This window comes from Musca autumnalis, unplaced genomic scaffold (genome assembly GCF_047663935.1).
Source record: "Musca autumnalis isolate F117 unplaced genomic scaffold, ASM4766393v1 scaffold_5, whole genome shotgun sequence".
NCBI classification, from domain to species: domain Eukaryota; kingdom Metazoa; phylum Arthropoda; class Insecta; order Diptera; family Muscidae; genus Musca; species Musca autumnalis.
The window spans coordinates 745,944-760,169 of record NW_027412088.1 but is presented as its reverse complement, the minus strand read 5'-3'; the positions used below and the strand labels follow the sequence as shown (position 1 = coordinate 760,169).

The 14,226-nt window shown below is 36.4% G+C and overlaps 1 protein-coding gene across 1 annotated transcript in view; it reads left to right on the top strand.

Annotated features, from left to right (window-relative positions):
• The window catches only part of Stacl (SH3 and cysteine-rich domain-containing protein), a 427,746-nt gene that overhangs the window by 391,613 nt on the left and 21,907 nt on the right, over window positions 1-14,226 (top strand). The window contains 2 exon segments of the mRNA XM_073988359.1: window positions 4,746-4,879; window positions 5,036-5,131. Coding sequence (XP_073844460.1) covers window positions 4,746-4,879; window positions 5,036-5,131 — 230 coding nt within the window.

The following is a 14,226-nucleotide window of genomic DNA, read 5'->3' as shown; positions in this document are numbered from 1 at the left end:
TAAATTTATTCGGAAACGATTGCGGCAGGAGGAATTTCAATTTCAAGGGAAAACAATTTCATAAGATGCTTAAAAACATACATTTAAACACGGATCTTAATTAATGATTTATTCATATTTATGACATTTTTCTTAAAAAAAATTTTTCTAAGAGAAAATTATTTTCTTGTTTATAGTTACATTCATAAATAAAACACTGTAACTTACTTGTTTCATTATTTTTTATTTGAGTGCGCACTAAATCTATGGCGCATTTTTGAGAGTACATACATATGTATGTATGTACATACTAGGGTTATGACTTTTTTTACAGGGATACTAGCCTGTAATATTTTGATGAGTCTTTACCTAAGGTCATATAAAATCACAATTATAAAGTGATGAAGATTTTAAATTTTTATTTATCAACATTTTGGACAATTTCTTTACGTCACTGTAAGCAGAAGCAATCTTCAGAGTCACACGACATTAGTCCTGGGTCACACTAGCGAGTTTCTTGAAACGAATAATAGGAAGAGACAACATCACAAACACAGAACTCGTCTATAAACTCGATGTCGTCATGTTGAAACAGCGCTAGTGTGACCTTCGACTAACCAAATTGACATAAGCTTTTGTTTCTGACTAATTTTATCATCATACCATTACATATGCGAGAATGTAATTTCACATCATATTTAATTCACATCATATATCATATCAATTAAAAGTACATCCAACACGCTCGATTAATGTCTTCCATCTATCACAATGTGATCCATTTGATTTCTTGTTTTATGATCAGGCACCTGGCTGTGCCCTTATGAATGTCGAGATTTTTAAATCTGGTGCGGCTAACTATCATATTTTTGCCGCTGCGTTGTCTATATGTCTATTCCCACCCCATTGTATTTCCTGTATGCCAGTAGTGTCGGCTTGTACTTTTCAAGTACATCTACCAATGCGTAAACTGCACCTTCTCTATAAAGAGTGCTAACCAGATTCACAGTTCATGGTCCTTAAAACGTTTACGGGGGTCTTCAAGGGGTTAGTTTTTCTTTGTTGTTGTTTTTTCATAGTATTTTATTAGCCGTGTTGGCCATTTATCTTCATTTTTGACTATTTTTGACCCAGAATTGAAAAATTACAATCCAAAATGATTTTTAAGTCATTTTTTTGATGTTTTATCGGCTTAAGGTCAGTAAACATCAAACAAAAATTAACCAACAACAGGTCAACAATAAATACCAAGAACATTTTTTACGTAAGCTAAAATTGCATGAAATAAAATACAATAATTATATTTTGACCAACAATTCACGAAAAACTTTAAGGAAAACAATGTTCCAAACTCGATTCTATGAGCTTTTTTAATGTTTTATATATTTTCATAGCTTTTTCCTAACATTCGAATTATCTATCTTTGGAATCAGCTGAAAATTTTCGTTTAGGATTATCAATGGATCTTCCTTGAAAAGTTTTCGAGATAAAATAGTAATAACATCTAACTCGTTGTGGAAAAATATGAGTCCAGCTTTCTAAACTTCCTATTAATGCCCTCTTAAAGCGGTCAGTCAGTTTTGAATTACTGTTTTTTTTTTATCGATTTCCGACTGTCCAATAACCAACATGTACGTGCACCGACAAACACGGACGGTCACATTTGAGCTATGCTGTCATTAAAAACTGGTAATATGTACCCAGCTTTCTCTTGCTGCAGTACTGCAAACTCGATAGGCATAGGGAAAACTATTATCTTGAGAAAGATGTTATAGCGATATTTAAGTGAGGTTGGGTTAGATTTATTGCTGTGGGTTGAATATAAATAAAAACATCGCACAAAAAAATAAAAATCGCATTAAATGGTAATCAAGCCTAGTTTTGGACCATGTTGATGATTTTCTAAAGTTTGTTGACGATTTTTTGACTGGTTATGGGGCTTCTACACGGTATGTTTTATGCATAACGACTGTCACAGGCAGCTCCCCATTCGGAGAGGTCAGTGTCCACTTGAGATGAAATAGGGTCAGGACCGTTTCTTGGTATCTTTCACACCCTACGTCACCCCTCAACAAGAAGTTAATTTTGTGAAAAGAGGTAAAAAAGTCATAACCCTAACATGTATATAAACTTCGTCTGAATCTGACTAAATTTTATTTTTTTGTCGAACAAACTTTTACCTGAACCCCAAAAGGTTCCTTTGTGATTAAAACATTTCTTAGTTTAACTGCCATCGATTTTGTATTCTATACATAATTTTCGAAAACTTACCATTGTTAAGACATAAGAAATTATTTTCCCCATACATATTAATTTTCCTCTATTTTACAATTATTCTAAGAATGCAAAACGTAATTCCGATAAGCGTTCAACAATGCAATTGCAGTTATTATCCAATGGTGATATGGAATTGAGTGTGGTTATAATTATTTTACGAAAATTGTCTATATAGGATCACGGCTTGGTGTATTTACCACTAACTTAGCGACACATTATTCTTTTTCTTTATTTGCATATTCGGTTTCCGAATATAAGCGACCAATATAATTATATATCATTCTTTGTCAGAACTTACGTGGCGTTTTTATTGGGATAGTTCTTATTAGGTCTGTTCGATAACTTCGCAAGTAAAAAGGACTTCTCTGTAGTGCGATTCTCTAACTCATTTTTTGAGTTACCGACAATTATCGGTAAAATAAAAACACTTATGATTTCGGTAATTAACGATATTTTTCGATAAGTTAGCGACCAATAAAAAGTTGTCGTAAAGTTCTGCCGATAGAAAACAGTGTTGTCAACTTTTATTTGAATTTTTATTCATTCATGATTTTGCGTTTTAATGTTACCGATTTTTGTCGGTAACTCAAAAAATGATTTATAGAATTGCACTACAGTTCTCTGTTAATGAACAAGTTTGTTATGGAACAGAATTTGGAAAAGTTTGTACAAATTTGAAAACATTTTTGAGTTATCCAATAGACCTATCATTTGTTATTCTTTGTTATAAATTTTAAGGTATGTTCATTGAACATGGTTATTATATTTTTCATAATCTCGTTATAATGTACAATAAAGAGGATTCACCTGCTAGTGCCCCAGTTGGTTTCAAAAATAAACGTATTCATAAAAATCGGGTTTAAGGACAAGACTCGGATTGATCGGTCGAACTCCAATACATATACTGAATGCGATGCACGAGGGGAACTAGAAAAATGTCTGGCCTAACAATTAAAACGCGAATATCAAAAATCGTTTTATAGGTTTCTTTAGTAGTCTCCAGCATGATTTATACACTTTTCCATGCCCTCAAACTAATTGTCGAAGCACTTTTTTCACTCCAATTGAGACACCTCCAAAACATGGTTTTTGAACGCTTTTACAGCATCTTCTGGCGATTGTTGCTATTTTTCGGGCTCATACGCATAGTTCCATGACTCGTCACCTGGAGCCATCTTATAAACGGCTTTTGAAGCGATCATATATTTTTGAAATTTCTTGCACCGATCAACACGGAATCCAACGAGAAAAACCCCTTTTTGCCGCCAAGTGTTCATGCAATATCAAATGTTAGTTAGTGGAATAAATTCCCAACGGCCGTTTTATAGGGCTATAGGATGGAATGAGCAAAAACGATCGGACGAAAATAATCACAAATACATTCCATTTTTTTTTTTTTTTGCAAATTGATTTTTTTCAAGTCACTGTGAACAACACAACGCATGATCGTATGTCAAAGTGTCCTGAGTACGCTCAGACTAAAGACTGACAAACTTTCCAAAAACATGTCAAATGGCGTCTGGCAGCGCTAAGTCGTGCCTATGGAAGAAACATTTCTAGTTCCCCTCGTATTACTATTTTACAACTCATTTATTTTACTGTTTGATTTGTAGACGTTTGCTAGGCACAATGATTCAATTTTTTTATATGATGTAAGTAAAAGATGGATTGCTTATTTCACTAAGACGATTCGTATGCAAATTCGTTCGAACTACTACCAAACCTCTGTTTTTTGAAAAATATTTGACTTTTTATTTTTAATCAAACAAATATTTGTTACAACAACGGGAGTTTGGTAGTAATTCGAACGAATTTCAATTCGAATTGTCTCAGAGGAACATACCATTACTATGGTTGTTCGACAGGTAAAATTGTTAGCCAAGAATGCAAAAAGTAACGATAACAGGTTTCGACTTCCCCAACATTCCTTAAAATTCTTCCTTAGTGAATAAACCAAGTGGAATAGGGTGTCTTGTATAAGTTCCTCCCTCGTGTGTGGCATTATAATATCATGTCTTTAACTAGATCGGGTATTCTTAGTTGTATCCACATATTATTTCCCGCTTAATATTTGGTTCTTCAAAAATGTTCCTCATTTATGATTCAAAACATTAATAAAGCATCAAACACCTCCTCAAGCTCATATTCACACAATATAAATTAGTTGTTTATTGTTATTAATATGTATATATGTATACCAGTTCCTAATATTTTAAGCATTTTAGGGCATGTATTTTTACGTAATTGTACTTTGTATTTTTTCAGAAAATGTATTTTAAATTTGTTTTCAAATTTTATTACTTTAGCTTTACCTGTAAAAGTCCTTAGCACCACTATCCGCACAAAGGTTTTCGTTTATCCTTCTGTAAACACATATTTTCCTCTTTTCACCCAATTTGTTTACCCTTATGATACGTTATCTGGAAGGAAGGAGTTATTCATATATAGGCATTTAATGTGCTTTTTGTATTATTATCTACATTTTATAGCTCCCTCTAGCCCATCCCACCAGGGTCGTAAGCTGCTCTATGCCAGTCGTGGAATGCGTGGAGGAAGTGTTGATTTGCCCGACGAAATGGAAAAGTCACAATCATCTGCCAGTACCTCACCATGCCCCTCTCCCGTAAGACATGTTCAGGTATTACCCATTTAAAATATCCTTCAAAATTATCAATGTTAACAATGAAAACGGAAAGATTCGATTAAACAAAAAATGTCCCATAGAAATCATACCTAGAAAACGTTTTTTAAATCCATTTAATCTTTTTGCATTCTCTAGAAATCACACCGATTGCTGCCCACAAATTTATACGTGATCTTGTATAATTTCAAGGCTCGTCATGCTGATGAATTGGACTTAAAAGCCGGATATAAGGTAAGTTTTAAAACTTTCAATATCAAACTCCTATGTACATATCGTCATAAAACCGCAGGAGAAGCAAAACACGTCGTGAAATGAAAAACTGTTTTATAGAATATCAATGTTATGAGGGCGAGTATTTGGGATATTATTAATCATGTGCAAATGGCCATAAGTAATGAAAATAAAACAGCGAATACGCTTGTTCTTGGGATCCGTCATTACAACAACATCTGCAATGTTATCCCATTTTCCGAAATGCCATTTCTTGGATGGGATCGTTATTTTTGAGCGTAGAACCCTAAAACCCAAAATGTGACCTTTACCTCCATTTATTTAAAAATGTTTCAGAATGTGGTTTCATATTACGAAATCTGTCGGTGGGTGAGGCGCATACGCTGCCATGGGGCGTACAGAAATAAGGTCCCATGAAATAACACGCCAAAAGGAAATGAAAATTAACCCCAATTTTTGGGGTGTTCTTTTAATCTGAAAAATGGCCCCAGTACAAAAAAGACCAGAAAATAGGAAATTTCTCCCCAAACAAATATTGCATTTATGGCCCAAAGTTTCATTGGGACCAAAATGCATTTTTTAAATTGAGGTGCTTTTTCAAAACGCAAAATCACTCCAAATACCGAAATACAAATATGTATATCAAAAAATAGGCATCTCTTCTCCAACATATATTTTCACTTAACTTTGGCGTGTAAATGGAGCAATAAATTTAATTGTATTTAATTAGTAAGTTTTTGATGATTGAACCTTTTTGTGATTGTAACATATTAAGGCCATCCATAAACAAGCTCTTTTTTTCAACTGTGCTTACATACAAATACTACAAAGCGTAAAAACGATAGCCACAATTCAGAGGAACGGTTCGTAACACTATAATTATATTAATCAGACTAATCACTGTACCTTTCTTCAATTCATACTTGATCAGATAGTCCATTTACAGTTTGTCGTTTGAATATCCGATAAAAAAATGTTGTATAAAAAGAAATCTAAATATATTTGTATAATCTTCATTTTTGTTATCTTCTTATTACAAATCGTTTACGAAAAAAATAAAGAAGCATTATTTTTTCTAATCCTGTTTGAATTGATTGTAAAAAATCGCGCAATTGTTATACCCTACACCACTATGTGATTAGGTTTGTTACGCATCAAAATAATGGTCGTATACCCATACTTATATATACCAAAATGAATGTCTCTACGAGCTGAATTGATCGGATAATATTTAGGGGTCGAAATGGACAAAAAAAACTTATTTGGGGAAAAACGTTTTATTCAAAGCGAATATCTCAGCTTCTATAAGGGGTATACCAAAAGCAAAACCTGACAATGAAAGTATAAAATATTACCTTTTTAACGATTTAAAGTAGGTTGTCGTAGGTGGTCAAACAACGCAGATATCACAATACGAGTAGTCGCAAATAAAACCCAACTTTTCATTTTTGCGATTTTAATTATAATGACGAATATCGGAGCTTTGGTTGTCGACTTTCCAAAAGCATAGCCTGACTATAAAAGTAGAATATCTCGTCTTTACAATGATGCGAAGTAGGTTGGCGTAGGTGGCCAAATAACGGAGATATCGCAATAGTCGTTAATACATCCCATTTTCCCATTTTTTTAAATCACGCTACAGGTCGCAATTTTGGTCGGATCGTCACGAATTTTGGAGGTTAATGGTGGTCCCGGAGGGGAGGAAGACTACCGGTAATGGCCGGATAATATTTCGGGGTCGGAATGGGCAAAAAACTTATTTGGGGAAGAAGTCAGCGTTTTATTCCAAAGCAAATATCTCAGCGTCTATCACGGTGCTCTTCAACCCACTTTAAATGACAGGTGCTTACACCTGGGATGTTTTTGCGAATTCTGAAACAACAATATTTATAGATGAGAAAAATCAAAAAAAAAAAAAAACAAAAAAAACACAGGAGCGCTTTTTAAATAAATCGAGGTCAAAGTTCACATTTTTAGGGTTTTTTTAGGTTTTCACGATTTTGCTTGGACACCGCAGCCCTATCAAAATGGAACTAAAGGAAGTGTTGTAGCAGTGAAAATTCTATTCAGGATTGTTCATTATGATATTTTATAGGTTTTACCATTTTTGAGATATAGAAGTTCAAATTGGGACAATTCACTGACTGTATCGTCTCCTTAAAAAACAATGTCATAACTGCAATTTCCAAACTTAAACTCATATATCTAAAAAAAGGTAAAACCTAGAAAAAATTACATAAGCCAGTCTTGTAGAGAATTTTCACAGCTATAAGATTTTCACAGGTCCCATATCGATAAGACTTGCCGTATTCAAGCAAAATCGCGAAACCCCAATAAAGGTAACCTTATAAAGGTAACCTAAGCTTCTTTATCTCAAAAATGTTACAACCTGGGAACACATCATGAAGGTCAACCATCTAGAAAATTTTCACAGCTACAGCATTTTCTTTAGCTCCATTTCGATAGGACTTGCGGTTTTTAAGAAAAATCGCAAAAACCTTAAATAAATCTAAAAATGTGAACTTTGACCGCGATTTGTTTAAAAATCACTACAACGATTCTTTCTTGTTTTTGGATATTTCTCATCTATGAACATTTGCTGTTTCAGAATCCGAAAAAACTTCTCAGGTGTAACCGGTTTTTATTTATAGTTAGTTAAGGCGCACCGTACATGACATTGTTTTATAAGGTGGCGATACAGTCAGTCATTGTCCCAATTTGAACTTCTATATCCCAAAAATGGTAAAACCTACGAAAATATCATAAAGGTCATTATTGTAGAGAATTTTCACAGCTACAATATTTTCCCAAATCCCATTTCGAAAGGACTTGCGGTCTCCAAGCAAAATAGTGAAAACCTAAAAAACCCTAAAAATGTGAACTTTGACCGCGATTTATTTAAAAAGCGCTCCGGCGATTATTTGTTTTTACGCGTTTTTCATCTATGAACATTCTAGTTTCAGAATCCGCAAAAACTTCCCAGGTGTAAGCTCCTTTCATTTAAAGTTGTTTCAAGAGTACCGTGCTATAAGTGGTATACCAAAAGCAAAACCTGACAATGATAGTAAAAAATACCACTTTTCTGACTATATAAAGCAGGTTGTCGTAGGTGGTCAAACAACGAATATATCGCAATAGTCGCTAATGAAACCTGACTTTTCATGTTTGCGATACAACATATAATGACGAATATCACAGCTTTGGTTGGGACATTCCAAAAGCAAAGCCTCACTATGAAAGTAGAAAATTCCGTCATTACAATGATGCGAAGTAGGTTGGCGTAGGTGGCCAAATAACGGAGACATCGTAATAGTGGTTAATACATCCCATTTTTCCATTTTTTTTAATCATGCTACAAGTCGCAATTTTGATCAGATAGTCACGAAATTTTTAGGGTTAACGGGTGTCCCATAGAGGAAGAATCATATTGAATTTGGTGATGTTCGGATAATATTCAAGAGTCGGAATGGGCAAAAAACTTATGTGGACAAAAATGCGTTACCAAAATTGGTAAAATGCTTGTGATGTTGAATAAGACGCTGGGATATCCCAATTTCCAATTTATGGAATTTTATTTATTTGTTAGACATATTCCAGGAGAGAGCTTGACAAAGAAACTGAACCATCCGAGCTTTAAATTAGTACAAACTTTGGCATTTATGGTAAAATATCAGAGATATTGTAAAAGGCGACAACCTATCACAATTTTAATATTTTGAATTTTTTACTGTAATGACAAATACCTCTGCTTCTATTTGCCGTATTAAAGACATGTAAAATGCTAATCAAAAAGATCAGCAGAGCTTCAATTATTTTGCTTCAATTCGCCTTAAGTCATTTGGTATAAAACTCAGATAGGTGAAAACTTTAGTAAAATGTTTACGAGTGAAAAGCACAGGGGTAGTGGTGTAGGGTATCACATAGTCGGCCCCGTCCCGACTACAGCCTTTGCTTACTTGTTTCAAATATGTTTTTCCTCACCTATTCTCCAAATCAATGCAAACAAAATTAGAAGAAGAAAAACTGGAGCACAGCTGAAGAAAAATATTTTTAAAAAATCGCGCGATTTTTATTGGAAGTTATTGTTATTTTGAGAGCTTTGATTTTTTCGTCCGTCTGTCCATCTAAACCTTGTAATCACGCTACAGGTCGCAATTTTAATCCGATCGTCACCAAATTTTGGGTGTTGATTAAGGTCCCGGAGGGGAAGAAGCCTATTGATTTTGGTGATGGTCCGGTAATATTCAGGGGTCGGAATGGGCAAAAAACTTATTTGGGGAAAAGGTCAATATTTTATTTCAAAGCGAATATCTCTGCTTCTATAAGGGGTATATCAAAAGCAAAATGAATGAAAGTAGAAAAAATCACCTTTGTAACGATGTAAAGTAGGTTATCGTAGGTGGTCAAACAACGGAGATATCGCAATATCCGCTAATAGAACCCAACTTTTCATTTTTGCGATTTTAATAATAATGACAAATATCACAGCTTTGGTTATGGACCTTCCAAAAACAAAGTCTGACTATGAAAGTAGAAAATCCCATCTTTACAATGATGCAAAGTACGTTGGCGTAGGTGGCCAAATAACGGAGATATCGCAATAGTCGTTAATACGTACCATTTTTCCATTGTTTTTTTTTTTTTTTTTTTTTTGTAATCACGCCACAGGTCGCAATTTGGAAAGGATCGTCACAAAATTTTGGGGGTTAATGAGGTCCCACAGGGGAAAAAGCCTATTGATTTTGGTGATGGTCGGATAATACTCAGGGGCAAACAATTTTTTTGGAGAAAAAGTCAACAATTTATTTCAAAGCGAATATCTCCGCTTCTTTATGCTAATGAAAGTAGAAAACATCACCTTTGCAACGATGTAAAGTAGGTTGTCGTAGGTTGTCAAACAACGAAGATATCGCAATAGCCGCTAATAGAGCACAATGTTTAATTTTTTCGATTTTAATAATAATCACGAATATCACAGCTTTGGTTGGGTACCTTCGAAAAGCAAAGTCTGACTATGAAAGTAAAAAATACAATCTTTAAAATGATGTAAAGCAGGTTGGCGTAGGTGGCCAAATAACGGAGATATCGCAATAGTCGGTAAAACATCCCTTTTTTGTAATCACGCCACACGTCGCAGTTTTGATTGGATCGTCACGAAATTTTGGGTGTTAATAAGGGTCCCACAGAGAATGAAGCCTATTGATGGTTGGCGTACATCCCACTTTTCCATTTTTTATTTGAATTGTACTGACGATGCACTTAAATGCGTTTCAACAAAATTGACCTGTATTAATGAAGACATTCAGAGAAAAGGTGCTAAGCTATCCCAATTTTAATATTTTGAATTTTACCAGTCAAAAGCTAATGCACAGGGGTAGTGGTGTAGGGTATCACATAGTCGGCCCCGACCCGACTATAGCCTTAGCTCACTTTTTTAAAATTGGGGTGTAATTTCATGGGGCCTTACACCCAGAGAAAAAATGACACCATACGTGGTCAAACTGAGCACATCCGTTGTCGATAGTGTAGCAACAACGTTTGTCCTCCAATTGAGCACACCATGGGCAATTCAAAAACGAGATTTTGGCAACGGTTTCGACCAAAAATGTGTCGAATTGAGAACGGATGGTGTCAGATTGACACCACGTATTTTTGTGAGCATTGTGTGGTATAAAATTCATAGTTCGGATGAATCGATAAAATCGATATTTTACTGTAGTGCGATTCTCTAACTCATTTTTTGAGTTACCGGCAATTGTCGGTAAAATTAAAATGCTTATAATTTCGCTAATTACCGATGTTTTTCGGTAAGTTAGCGACGAATAAAAAGCAGTCGTAAAGTTCTACCGATAGCAAGAGTGTTGTCAACTTTTATTTGAACTTTTCATTCAAGCTTGGCTAATATAGGACTTTCTATATATCATTAGATTGTTTGTAGGTACTCTTGACATAGCCCTTAAAGAGTAATTTTTGGAAAATAACTTTATAAACTAGAAATTTCTAGCAAAATTGCGTACAAAGGGACATAAATTACAATTATGCCTTCAATCGGAATCAATGACAAAACTACTAAAAACGATAGGGAACCAATTATTCCACCATTCTAGTTACTAAAATGGCATAAAAAGCGAAAAAATTGGAAATTATTATTCGATTATTGTCGTGCATAATTTCCAATACTTACTTACTTACTTAGCTGGCCCATTACAGAACATTTGTTCTATAGGCCGAACTAAGAAGAGATCTCCATTCCTCTCTATTTGTTGCTTTGCACTCTGGAATACCGCGCCTTTTCATCTCAACATCCACTTGTTTGCGCCATCTATTCCTTGGCCTGCCAATTCTGCGTGCACCGCCATGTGGCATGTATTCATACGCCTTTTTAGCGGGTTCATCATCGCTCATTCTTATGATATGACCTAACCAACGCAATCGCTGCATCTCGATACGTTTAACAATATTGATGTCGTTGTATAGCAGATACAGCTCGTGGTTCATGCGACGTCGATATTCACCGTCAACGCAGATTGGTCCGTAGATCATTCGAAGAATTTTTCTCTCAAACACACCAAGCACTGCCATGTCTGCTTGCGCAAGTACCCAGGCTTCGTAGCCATACATCAGCACGGGTAGTATCAGTGTTTTGTAGAGCGTTATTTTTGTTTGACGAGATGTGGCTTTGTTTTTAAACTGCTTACTTAATCCAAAGTAGCATCTGTTGGCCAATACAATTCTTCTTTTTATTTCACAACTGATGTCGTTTGTTGTGTTGACGGAGGTGCCGAGGTAGACGAAGTCTTTTACTACCTCAATATTATAGGAACCAACTTCCACAGTCGGTCCGAGCTCAATGGACGCATTGCGCGTCGACACCATCAACTTGGTCTTCTCACCGTTTACCGCCAGACCCACTTTAGCAGATTCTCCTTCGACCTTTATAAAGGTATCAGTTACTTCTTTTACTGATCGACCCATGATGTCTATATCATCAGCATAAGCAAGTAACATGTGACTATTGGTGTAGATTGTGCCACTTCTTTTGACGTTTGCCTCTCGTATAACCTTTTCTAGCAGGATGTTGAAGAGGTCACACGAAAGGCTGTCTCCTTGTCTGAAACCTCTTTTGGTACCAAACTCTTCGGAGAGGTTCTTACCTATTTTAACTGAGGACCTCGTGTCAGGTAAAGTCATTTTACAAAGCCGGATGAGCTTTGCGGGAATACCAAATTCAGACATGGCTTGGAATACCTTTGAGCGCAGCGGACTGTCGAAGGCTGCTTTATAATCGACAAAAAGGTGGTAGGTGTCGATCTGCATCTCTTGGGTCTTCTCCGGGATTTGCCGCAGGGTAAATATCTGGTCAATGGTGGAATTGCCAGGTCTAAAGCCGCATTGGTATGGTCCAATAATCTCGTTGACCATTGGCTTTAGTCGTTCGCACAATATCCCTGACACGATCTTGTAGGCAATAGGGAGTAGACTTATGCCCCTATAGTTAGAGCATACAGTCTTATCTCCCTTCTTGTAGACGGGGCACAGGATACTCAGGTTCCAATCGTCGGGTACTCGTTCTTCCTGCCAGATGGTGCTAACTAGCTGATGAATACACCTTATCAGCGTGTCGCCTCCGGTTTTGAACAGCTCGGCTGGTAAGCCATCGGCCCCTGCTGCCTTATTATTCTTCAGCCGATTTATTGCTGTCTTTACCTCATCTTGGCTGGGCAGTACACATTCAATACCATCTTCTGGGATTGGGACTGTGGTATCTTCGACTTCTTCGCTGCTATTGGATACCAACAGATTTGAAAAATGTTCTTTCCATATCCTGAGTATACTATCTGTATCAGTTACCAAATTACCTTGCTGGTCTCTACAGGAGGATGTGCCTGTACCAAAGCCATCAGTTTGATGCTTGACTCTTTGGTAGAATTTTCGGCCTTCATTCTGGCTCCTGTACATCTCGATTTTTTCACACTCCCGCTTTTCCATCTCTCTCTTTTTCCTGCGGAAAAGACGTTTCTCCTCTCTCCTTTTCTCCCTGTATCTCTCTCGTGCGCTACGCGTTGCTACGGATTGTAAAGTAGCCTTATATGCCGCATTTTTCTCTTCGGTGGCAGCACGACACTCCTCATCATACCATGGATTCCTTGGTGCAGGTCTCTGGTATCCAAGTATGGATTTTGCGGCTGTTTGCATGGAGTGGGCAATGCTTTGCCATTGCGCTGATATGTTATCGGGATGAGGAGTGCTTTGATTAAGCAATTGGGCTAGTTGAGTGGAATATGCTGTGGCTATCTGTTGTGATTGCAGCTTACCGATGTCTAACTTTCGTGTTGTGTCTGTTCGTACTTTGTTTGCTACGTTTAAGCGGGTGCGTACCTTTGCTGCAACAAAGTAGTGGTCCGAATCAATGTTTGCGCCTCGGAACGATCGTACATCCAACACGCTCGATGAATGTCTTCCATCTATCACAACATGATCAATTTGGTTTCTTGTTTTCTGATCTGGAGACAGCCAGGTGCCCTTATGAATATCGAGATGATTAAATCTGGTACTGCTAACTACCATGTTTTTTGCAGCTGCAAAGTCTATCAGCCTCATACCATTGTCAGATGTTTCACTGTGGAGACTGAATTTCCCGACTTTTGGGCCAAAGATATTCTCCTTTCCAATTTTGGCATTAAAATCGCCTAGAATGATTTTAATGTCATGGGCAGGGCAACGGTCATATGTTTCTTCTAAGCGCTCGTAAAATATATCTTTGGTCTGTTCGTCCTTTTCTTCAGTGGGAGCATGAGCGCAAATAAAGCTGATGTTGAAGAATTTAGCTTTTATTCGAATTGCAGCAAGTCTTTCATTCACTGGGGTGAAGCTGGGTACCAGATGTTTTAGTCTCCGACTAACTACGAATCCACAACCAAACTCATGCTTTACGTCATGGCAGCTATAATACAGTGCGTCACCTTTAGGTGTTGTTGTGACGCCTTTCCCAATCCATCGTATTTCCTGTATGGCAGTAATATCGGTCTTGTACTTTTCAAGTACGTCTGCCAATGCGAAGACTGCACCTTCTCTATAAAGAGTGCGAACATTCC